Below are 11,833 nucleotides of genomic sequence, written 5' to 3' on the forward strand. Positions count from 1 at the left end.
CATGAAATCCAAAGAGGCTTACTCCTTGGCAGTAAAGCTGTGGCAAATCTGGACGGCATACTAAAAAGCAGAGACATTCCCTTGCTAACAAAGGTGCATTTAGACAAAGCTCTGGTTTTTCTAGTACCAGCTTAAAGTTATGAGAGTTGGAAAGCTGAGCACCACAATTGTGCTGGAGAAGATTTGAGAGTCCCTTGGACAGCAAGGAGATCAAATAAGTCAATACATAAAAGAATTAATTCAGACTATTCACTAGAAGGTCAAATGCTGAAGCTTAAATATTTTGGCCACGTAATGAGAAGAGAGGACTCATTGGTAAAAACCCTGATTTGGGAAAGATCGAAGGCAAAAGGAGAAAACAGCAGAGGATGAGATGAATGGATAGTTATGGAAGCAACGAAAATGATCTCAGACTTCAGGAGATATGTGGTCCAAGGGGTCAGGCAGGAAGAGTCAGAATGACTGAATAACAAATTTTTTTTTCTATTCAGTATTTTGGCTCGTAGGTCTAAGTATTTAACTTTGAAAAAAATAATTGTTTGATAGTCTGAATACGTAGTACTTAAAGACTGCCATCTTTTTAGGATATCAGCGAATGTGGCAAATATTAAAGGGAGAAAACTCAGTTATATAAACCCAATGAGCATACTTAACAAAACTACTTAAATACCTGATGCATCTATGATTTCATCCGTGTGACTGCTCTCTCTTCCAGTACTTACCCAGGCCTTCCTGTGTCTTGATTAGGAACTTTTAATGAGCTGCTGTGGTCAGTCTGCTCACAGTGGAACCCCCCCCCCAACCTTTGTTAGGCACATCCTTTAGAAAAATGTTAGCCCAAATTAAGGTTTTTCCTACCCTCCTAATGGGTAGAATATTGACTGTTGAATCAAATAATCTGTTGAAAATACATTAAATGTATTAATGAAAAATTAACTTAGATGCAAATTCTACTATCTGAAACTATGACCAAAAGAATCCTTGGGATTAATATAGAATTAGAGATTAATAACAAGGACATTTTTTTAAGGCTGTCTTTTCCCCCTTTTAGTTTGTTTGTTAAGAAAGTATTGGTACTTTATTTTACTACAGAAAAAAAACTAATTCATTGAAACCTTTGGATTTCAGAAAAATATTACAAACATTTAGGCTACTACATTAAGATCCATTAGCAATTAGATATTTTGAGAATATTGAACTTGGATTTTTTTTTAACTCTCTTAAAGGAGGGACTTGATTTTTAAAAAAACTTTTGTTTTAAAATAATTCCTTTTAAAATCTCATACAAAGCCAATATATGTCACATAAGTCATGAAGTGGAACATTGAGGCCATTGTTTAGGTGATTCATGCTCCCAAATTTGTTTTTAGGAAAACAGTTATTTTGGGGTGGGGTTTTTTTTTGTAGGAGGGCAGGATGTTGGTCCAAGTTCTCTGAACTCTCTACTTATTACATAATACTTACGTATTAAAACATAAAAATATTTGCTTAATATTCCACTTCATTTCACCCAAGTAGATGTGACCTTAACAAGAGCGTAACTGTACAGATCCCACTGATTGCCTTAAACACCATTTGGATTGTTGCTATTGACAGGGCTGCTGATCTTTTTCTGAAGCGCTCCTTAGAAATGAGGGAGCGAGTCTTAGGACCAGACCACCCTGACTGTGCACAGTCTCTGAACAACCTGGCCGCTCTCTACAATGAGAAGAAGCAGTATGCAGAGGCAGAGGAACTCTATGAACGAGCCCTGGACATTAGGAGGCGAGCGTTGGCCCCTGACCACCCTTCACTGGCATACACAGGGAAGCATCTCGCAATCCTGTACAAGAAAGTGGTCTGTGTTCATTGTTCATGCTTGCTTTGTCTGCATTGGTTTTGTGTTTCAGGATATTCCATTGAAATCACCAATATTGTCAAGTAAACAATTTCACTTCTCTTTGATAACTTCTCACTGGGCTGTTACATCACGATGACTTTCTAGTCTGTTGAGTAGATGAATAGATAAAAGTGCATTTGTGATTTGAGCCCTCATAAAATGGCGGCATCATGACTTAGGGAAAAGCACATTGACCTAGGAGGCCAGCTTTGCCATTGACCATCTGTGCAATCAAGGACAAAACACTTAATCTTCCTGGGCTTCAGTTTCCTCATTTGTTAGAAAAGGATTTAGACAAGATGTAGAAGGCCCTTTCTTTAAGATCTCAGAGGCCCATCAATTGATTCACAATTTACAACATTTGTTTTTTCTAAAGCGTGTTATAAATGGCAATTTTTTTTTTTTAACCAGAATGATGATTTTAGGCCATGGCCCTGATTTTAAATACTATCTTTATAATTCTGAAGTGATTCTTCAGCTATAATCTAGATCCTTAAAGTACGGAAAGAAGTGGTTATGATTTCCCACCCCTTGTTTTTCCCACCATAACTTGCTAGAATGGTCTCTGAGAGTCACGGTAGCCAAAAATTAGATCAGATGCAGCCAGTCTGCAGATGAGCCCGTCCTCAGATAACACGTGGGCCATCCCTGGACTTATACTTGAGGCCTTTGCCACTTGGGGGAGGACCTGCTGGAACTTGCCTTCTACTGACATAGAATGAGAAAGAACTAAGTGTCTCCAACCAAAGCAGGCACAGGGCTAGCCACATACATTGTAAAATACCCAGTTGCTACAGGCCCCTCAAGGTAGGGTCTAAGAGGACTCTTCTGTTGCTAGAGCATTTTTATCACATCATCCTTTTCCCACTGAATCAGCAATATTATGAACACCCCTGGTGCTAGAATACAGCTCCTGCAGCATACAGTAGCATAGGCAACTTGTACCGTAGCTAGTGCCTAACTCCATGCAGACCCAGGTCAGTAGGTTTATTGTGAAAGAGGAGGAGGCGGCACCTGTCCAGCACAAAGGTGATGCTGAGATGAGGGAGGAGGAAGAAGAGGATGAGGCAGGGATCTTAGTGAAACATCCACATATTTAGTGTCTGGGACCACTCCCGACTCTTTTATTTCATGAACGTGGTCTGCGCATGCCACTTACCTGAATGAAAATCAATTTTGTTCTTTAGTCAGAATCATACACCTGATCCTAATTTGCCATTTAAATAGCAGTTGGCTGGAACTACCCTTCTTTTTTAGGGCTTATATTTAAATATATCAAATGAATGCCAAAGGGGGTTTCTTTGCCAGGTGGTGGACTCTCCCAACTTTTGAGAAGCATTTGACGTCAAAATACATAAATAAAAAGGAAACCAGGGTGCTTCTACTAGTAAAGAATTAAATACAGTAAATAAATAGATACGTTTTTCACAGTTAGGCATTTCTATAGTGATATCTTCTCAAAGGAAGGAAAATTAAGAAATTAATCAGATGTTTACACGTTTCAATCCAGTAGATGACAGCAAATTCAGACCAATGTCCTGTCCTCCTTTCAGCTCAAAACAAAGCACTTATCTATAACTACATTATAATGGATATTTATAATGTTCCTCTTATGTAGGACTTAACACTGTCCAGTTTCCCAGCTTACATTTGCACTGAGCACCAGCATATTCGGGACCATGCCAGCAAATCCCCAGAAATGTCAAATGACCTTGGCATCATACCACTCTGTTACGTGCCAAGCATGTGGGGTGCTATAAGCCTGGAATTTGTAAAATACTTTTTTGGGCTTTCATTCCACTTGCCCTGTCTCATTTGTCCCTGAAATGTAAGGTTTTTCTTAGGACAGGAACCATTTTGGATTTTATCTTTGTGTCCCTAGCATGCATGCAGTACATTGCCTTACACATGGTATAGGTATTTAATAAATGTTTGTTGAATTAAGAAATAGATGAAATGTTGAGAGTAGTTAAGGGAAACTAGTGAATTTATTAAATATTCATAATTGAGCTTGAGCAGGGAGCCAGTAGATAATTCTGTGGTAAGAAGTTTTTTCCCCTATAATGTGCTTGTTTTTCTTTTTAAAAAAGTAGCTACTTGGGGTGGCCAAGTGGCTCAGCGAGTAAGAGCACTGGCTCCAGTGTTGGGATGACCTGGGGATCAAATCTGGGCTCAGATACTTAGCACCACACCCTGAAATAACTGGCCGTGTAACCTTGAGCAAGTTACTTAACCCCGATTACTTTAAAAAAAAAAAAGTAGCTACTTAATTACATGATGTTCATTAATATTTCTTATTTTATAGGGGAAACTTGACAAGGCTGTGCCATTGTATGAACTGGCTGTAGAAATACGTCAGAAATCTTTTGGTCCAAAACATCCTAGCGTAGCTACTGCCTTGGTGAACCTTGCTGTCCTTTATAGCCAAATGGTAAGTTCCATGACTTTTAAACCTCTACAAATCCCATTTTGTAGTATGTGCCAAAAGATTGATTTTGCCCTCATTGTATGGGCTCTTCTCTGAGGCAGCCCAAAGTAGCAGAGTCATGAGCTACAGAAGCCAAAAAAAACCCCTCATGATCTGGGAGACATCTCCCATTGACAAGCCTTTTCAAACTTAGCTCATTTGGTCCTTAAATATGGCAGCTCTGAACTATTGCCAGGCTGGTACCTGAAGCCTTTCCAGTCCGATGGAATATTTAATACATTTTTAAAAAATTTAACCTAGGCAAAATAAGTTTAAAGTCAAAATAATTTAAAGAGAACTAAAATTTTTTGCTACATCCTTTGGAATAGCATTTAGGAACCTTTCAGAATAATGGCCAATTCAAATAATTATGGCAGAAGTAACTTATGCACACATAGCACGTTCTGGCTTAAAAAGCCCCTTCACACACTCGATTTCATTTGATTCCCACAGTAGTCCTGTGAGAGCAGACAGTTGTGTAAGCAGTAGCATTCTCCTTTTACGTACCAGGAAAATGAGTCTCAGAACGATTAAAGGCACAAAGGAGCCAAGATCCAGACAGACCCAGGAGCCAAACCCAACACTCCTCTTTTCTCTTCACCGTAATAGCACACTAATGCTACCTTTCGGTTGTTCATTCATTCAAGTTGTGTCTGATTCCTTGTGACCCCAGTTGGAGTTTTCTTGGCAAAGAAACTAAAGTGGTTTGCTATTTCCTTCTCCAGCTTGTTTTTACTGATGAGGAAACTGAGGCAGGGTGAAGTGACCTGCCCAGAGTCACGCAGCTAGGAAGTATCTGTGGTTGGATTTGAACTCGGGTCTTCCTGCCTCCAGATCCGGCATTCTATTCACTGTACCACCTCGCTGCTCCACTTTTCATTTACACAGATTTAAAAAAATAATTATAACCAGGTTTTATGAGAATAGGAAGAGCACCCTAGATTAAACTAAATAACTACAATAACTTCACTATTGTCCTTTATTTATCTTCATACCCTTAAGAAGTAGGGAGAGAATTCTGCCCTAAAGTCTTTATCTGATGCCAATTCCTGGTGGGCAGGTGACGGGGTTCTTAAAGGAAATGCCAATAGAGCACCAGGTTTAGCAACTCCTGCCAAGTTAGACGACTTGGGGTTCGGAGCTGGTGCTGGGTTCAGTAACCATCATTGGAAGACCAGCCCCGGTCAGAGTTCAGAGAGGCTCATCCCCTCAGAATAGTGTGCACAGCTCTGACGTGTGTGAACTTTTCTGCTCTTAGCCACTCTCAAAGACTCTCTATCAGGTCATAGAGCTTTTGCCTTCTGTATTGATGAAGAGGAGTATACCCACACAGATGAAATCAGAGACTATTGAAGTAATGACAAAAAAGTTAAGGGGCAGGAGTTATTGTTCACATTTTGCAGACAAGGCAAATAGAACTGAAAACTTCCGATTTAAGGTCAGATCAGTAAATAAATTAGGATTGGAACCCAAGATTCCTCATCCAGTAGGCTTACCATACTCCTGGTTAATAGCTGTTTCTTTATTCTCTTAATAAAAGTATTCTTTTTCTAAAAAAAAATTTTACTTTTTCAAGTGCATATTAAAATAACAACTTGCAATTCAGTATATTTATCATATATTAGCAAGCAATACTATTATTTCTTTACTTCAAGAAAAAGCCTATTGAAGCCTTGCCATTGTATGAACGAGCCTTAAAGATTTATGAAGACAGCCTGGGTCGGATGCACCCACGAGTGGGTGAAACGCTAAAAAATTTGGCTGTGCTGAGGTAAGATTGTTATCCTTTTCCCTCATATAATTGAAATCTTCTGGGGGGAGGATCTTTTTAATTTTCGTGCACAATTTATCAGTGAATATAGAAAATTTACTGACGAATACATTCGAGGGTGGTTAGGGAAAATAAGTATTCCTGCCTCCCCAGGTAACATAATTTCACATGCTGGTGGTGATGGAAAGCAAGTCACCAGTATTTATTTTCTACCCTAACCTTGTCACTGGTGTTAGGATAGTGTCCACCAGGCTAATGTATTGAGCTTGAGTGAAAAATGTTGATGAGAGTGGAGTGTGAACCATATATCCCAACAGAGCCATCATTTGTATGAAGGCTTTTCTCTGCCACAGGATGGAAGGTTAGGGACTGTGACATTAACACAAAAGGCTTCAGCAAAACTTTTTGTAAAAATCTGGTTGCCATGCCCTCTGTGTATTTCCTATTTGTGCTGCTGGAGTAGACAGGGCCCCTTCCTGTTCTTACTGTACCTAGCCTCCTGGGATGGGCGCCCATCAGCAGGAGAGAGGAGGCTGTGGGATCAGAGGCTTCTTGTTTTCTTTCATCTTTCTAAGTCAATAAATACACTTGATCAGAAGCTCCCCATCAGCCAATTTCTTATTCCCAGTTTTATTATCCACATCACTACCTTGTCTTATAGACTCTTTAACTGGTCATGGTACTAGCATTATAGCTTTTTAAACTTAGGCTTATTTTCTTTAAGCTATGAAGGAGGAGATTTTGAAAAGGCTGCTGAACTCTACAAAAGAGCAATGGATATAAAAGAAGCAGAAACCTCTCTCATCGGGGGAAATGCGCTCTCGAGGCACTCTTCCAGTGGAGACACGTTTAGTTTAAAAACAACCCTTTCCCCCAATGTTTTCCTTCTCCATGGACAAAGGTAGCGGTCTCTGTCTTAAGAACATGTGCTAATGAAAGGCATGAACTACCCAAACCAAAGCAAACATCAATGCACTTTACAATGAATTCTTCAAGGCTTGGGACAGTATTATTTCAAGCCATAACGAGGTGGTTTTTTTATTTTTTTTTTTTAAACTTATTTGCCTCTGGCCACCTCATGCTGATCTAGTGTTTTATAGTATTTGTATGGAACAGAGTGACTCTGGGGATAAGAATCGAGAAAGATGGGAGTTAAACCTGGCTACCTTGTGCCAGGTTTAAAAATATTTCTTATACTTTTCTTGAGAATTCACTTCTAGGGTGAACAATTCTAAATATATAGAAGGAGACGCCCTCCCATCTCTTGGTAAGAGGTCAGTCAGTTTTCGCATCAGGAACTCAAGGATTCCAGTCATCTTTATCCTCTGGAAATTGACGGCATCCTCTTTTTCCAAGTTTTGTTCCTTTAAGAAGCAGCCCTACCTCCCTATCTACTTCGCAGAGATTTTGAGGATCAAAGTGATAATGTATCTCCATTTGACTATTTGAACATAAACTATTGGTGTTAAGCACTGGCTGCTACCTTCTCATGACTTCTCCTGTCATTTTTTTTTTCTTAAGAAAACTGCTAATACATAATCACCTTTAAAAAAAATTAACTTCTTCATAAGTGACTCCTACATTTTCCTATTGTTCATCATATTTAGGTATTTGAGATAACAAAAGGTATTCTATCTCATCCAAACCTTTTCTGAACAAATTTTTGACTTGTCAAAATAGAACTGACATTTTCTCTCTTAGAAGCCTATTTACTATGCGGAACCAGTCCATTCAGTATTTGCGTTTGAAACAGTTATCTGCCATTGCTTGTGTTGAAAATGAAGCATTCCAAAGATAATCCTGCCATATGAAGGAGAATACTACCTCCCCTCTTGGATGTCATTTTGTATTGTCCCCTAAGTGTAGAGTTTTTTGTATGTCTTACGTGGCTTGTAGTTTTTATTGTGTAACATGCCTTAATTGCAAAGGTGAAAAGTGACATAACTATATTCCACTCTTAAAATAAAAATGGAAAACTAGCTTCCTCATCTCCTAGTTTTTACTGGATTGCTACATTCTTTCCCGACCTAGCTGCCAGTGATCTTCCTAGAGCATAGTGCTGACCATGTCCAAAACATGCCCAGTAAAATCCAGTGGCACCCTATGATCTCTAGGACTAAAAACAAGTCCTGTTTGGCATCGGTAGAGCTCTTCACGGTCTATGACCAGCCTTTCTTTCTGGCATTATAATAGAGGATCCTCCTTTACACATGCTGGAGTCCAGCCAAGCTGGCCTTGCTGTGCATCGCACTTGACAAACCAGCCCCCATCCCTTTGCATGACCGTGTCCCCAGGTTTGGAATGCACGCCTTCCTCACTTCTACCTCTTGAAATCACTCGTTCCCTTCAAAGCTCTTCTCTAACACCACTTTCTGCAATGAAGCCTTTCCTATTCCCCTCCACTGGCAGCTCCTTCTGGCCCCAGATGACTTTGTATCACTTGTGTATATGTGTACATGCCTTCTCTGAATATAAGTTCCTTGAGGGCAGGCATTGTTGCATTTTGGTCTTTGTATTTCCAGTACCTTAGTATAGTGCCCAACAAAGAGTAGGTGTTAAATGCTTGTTAGGGTGTCTTGCCTTTTATATAGGTATATTGCAATGGGTCCTGGCTCCATTACACAGCAGTTTATTTTGAAAAGAGAATTATTTTATTAAGGTTATGGTAGTAAACAAAATAATTTCTTAAATAAAATTGAGAAAATTGTAAATGCTTGAGAACCAGTTCAATTGGAGGAGTTAAATGAGCTTTCAGTCAACATTCCATTGACATATTTAACATTTCACTTTACCCAAAAGGAACAAAGCAGGTATCTCAAATAAATATTCTAGAAGCCCTTTTTAATGGTAGGATCAGAATAGAGATATCTCCCCTGAATTACCTCTCATGTTGTATAATTTAACTTTCACCTCCGCAAAATTTTGTAACTCTGTAATGAGTTTGTCTACAAGTCCATATATTCTATATATATTTTTAAAGAAAAAATTACTCCGTTGTACAAAACATTCTTTTTTTGTGGTAGTGGTGGTAGCAGCTGGCTGGTACAATAGATAAGAGCATTGGGCCTGGAGTCAGGAAGACCTGAGTACTGTGTGACCCTAGGCAAGTCACTTAACCCATTTGCCTCAGTTTCCTCATCTCTAAAATGACCTGGGGAAGGAAATGGCCAACTACTCCAGTATCTTTGCCAAGAAATGATTCAACAACAACAACAAAGGCCACTGATGGCATGTTGGATGACAGGATACAAAAAAAACCACTGGGCTGAAACTATTAAGAATAAAATTTAATAAGGATAAATGCATTCAGATATAAAAAATCCAAATTCACCAGGACAAAATAGAGGAAGTTTGACTGAAGGGTGATTTATCTGAACACACTGTGGGCTTTAGTCATCTGGACACCATGAAAAGCTGATGCTATCAAAGGAATAAGTGATGTACGGGACGACAGAAGTCATGGTGCCTCGGTACTTTTTGCTGATCCAATCACATCTGGAATATTGTTTCAGTTCTAGGTAACACTTTTTAGGAAGAATATTGGTAAGTAAAAGAGCAGGAGGACAACCAGAATGACTGGGGACCCCGAGATCATGAAAGTTCAAGGAAGTCCCAGGCACGTCCATCCTGGAGAAGAAATGACATAAGGGGGACATGAGAGGTCAGAACTAGGAGCGATGGTGAATGTTGCTTAAAGGCAAATAGAAACTTCCAACGTCAGGAAAAACTAGCAAGTCTAGCTATCCTAAAGTAAAATGAGAAACCTCATAAGGTAGCAACCTCCCCCTTCCTGGGGAGAGAGGGATGTCTTAGTAAAGACTATTTTTAAGAGGATTCTTGTACAAGTGTGTGTGGGGCTAGGAGGTAGTATACCTGGCTCTGGGATTTATACCAGAAACTCAGGGATGTTTTAACACAAGGAAAATTATTAGCATAATTAATACTATCAATACCAAAAGTAACAAAAATCATGATTATATCAATAGATGCAGAAAAAAGACAACATTCATTCCTAATAAAAAACACTTGAAAGCATAGGTATGAATTGTTTTTTTCTTAAATGATAAGAAACATCTACCTAAAACCATCACCAAGCATTACTTGTAATAGGGATAAGTCAGAAGCCTTCCCAATAACAATAATGCCCATTATCACCAATGTTATTCAATACTGTATTAGAAATGCTAGCAATAAGGGAAGAAAAAGAAATTGAAAAGAATCAGAATGTAATAAAACTATCCCTTTTAGCTGACAGTATGATGACATCCTTGGATGCTGCCAAGACAAATCCAGAAACTACATGAACATATTATAAAACACTTTTTATACAAATAAAGTCAGATTTAAATAACTGGAGAGGGGCAGCCAGGTAGCACAGCCAGTAAGAGCACCAGCTCCAGTGTTGAGAAGACCTGGAGATCGAATCCCGGGCTCAGACACTTAGCACCCACCCAGAAACACCTGGCCGTGTAACCTTGAGCAAGTTACTTAACCCCAATTGCTTAGGGGCGGCCAGGTGGCTCAGCGAGTAAGAGCATTGGCTCCAGTGTCGGGATGACCTGGATCAAATCCGGGCTCAGATACTCAGCACCACACCCAGAAATAACTGGCCGTGTAACCTTGAGCAAGTTACTTAACCCGATTGCTTAAAAAATAAATAAATAAATAAATAACTGGAGAAACACTAATTGTTTATGAGCAGAGTCAATATAATAAAAATAACAATTCTACCTAATCTACTTATCCAATGCCATCCCAATTACCAAAAAATTATTGCACTAGAAAAAAATAATACAATTCATTTGGAAGAACAAAAAGTCAAGAACATCAAAGGAATTAATGAAAAACAATAAAGGAAGGAGCTTTTGTGTTACCAGATCTTAAACTATAAACTTAAAATATCAGAAGGCAGTAATTATCAAAACTATCTGGTACTGGCTAAGAAACAGAAGGGTAAATCCATGGAACAGAGCAGACATACAGTACATGATAGTAAATTATTATTGTAATCTTGTGTTTGACAAATGTAAAAATTTAAGCTGTGGGGATAATTATTCATTATTTGTAAAATTGTTGGAAAAGCTGGAAAGCAGTCTGGCAGAAACTGGGCATAGACCAGTATCTTATACCATTTAACAAGATGAGGTCAAAATGGATACTTAAACTAAATATAAAGGGAGATATCAGAAAATTAGAACATAGAACATATTACCTATCAGATTTATGGATAGAATTTATGAATAAACAAGAAATAGAGGTGTAAATTAGATAATTTTGAATACATTAAATTAAAAGGGTCTTGTATAAATAAAAGCAGTGTAGTCGAGATTAGAAGTTAAAAACAAAAGATTGGCGGGGGGGAGAATTTTATAGATGGTTTCTCAGAAAAAGGCCCCATACTCAAATATAGAGAAAACACTGTCAAATTTATAGTCATCCCCCAATTGATAAATGGTTAAAAGATATGAACAGGCAGTTTTGGGAAGAAGAAATCAAAGCTATTTATAACCATATGAAAAAATGCTCTAAATTATTATTAGAGAAATGCAAATTAAAACAACTTTGTGGTATCATCTCAACTATCATGTTAGCTAACATGAAAGAAGGGGAAAGTGACAAATGTTGGAGGGGATGTAGAAAAACTGGGACACTCCTGATGGAACTGTGAGCTGATCTAACCATTCTGGAGAGCAATCTGGAATTGTGCCTGCAGTTA

The 11,833-nt window shown here is 38.6% G+C and overlaps 2 protein-coding genes across 3 annotated transcripts in view; one reads left to right on the forward strand and one right to left on the reverse strand.

Annotated features, from left to right (window-relative positions):
• The window catches only part of NPHP3 (nephrocystin 3), a 46,531-nt gene extending 38,435 nt beyond the window's left edge, over positions 1-8,096 (forward strand). For both annotated transcript variants that reach the window (XM_069088375.1, XM_069088376.1), the window contains exons 24-27: positions 1,597-1,837; positions 4,185-4,310; positions 6,002-6,117; positions 6,842-8,096. In XM_069088375.1, coding sequence (XP_068944476.1) covers positions 1,597-1,837; positions 4,185-4,310; positions 6,002-6,117; positions 6,842-7,022 — 664 coding nt within the window. In that variant the 3' untranslated portion in view covers positions 7,023-8,096. The remainder of the gene's footprint in view (positions 1-1,596; positions 1,838-4,184; positions 4,311-6,001; positions 6,118-6,841) is intronic.
• ACKR4 (atypical chemokine receptor 4) overlaps positions 1-11,833 on the reverse strand; it is a 781,696-nt gene that overhangs the window by 684,876 nt on the left and 84,987 nt on the right. The gene's annotated exons all lie outside the window — the stretch shown is intronic.

Source organism: Petaurus breviceps, unplaced genomic scaffold (assembly GCF_028583685.1).
Source record: "Petaurus breviceps papuanus isolate PSGF00001 unplaced genomic scaffold, PetGlider_PUasm1.0 185, whole genome shotgun sequence".
Classification (NCBI taxonomy): domain Eukaryota; kingdom Metazoa; phylum Chordata; class Mammalia; order Diprotodontia; family Petauridae; genus Petaurus; species Petaurus breviceps.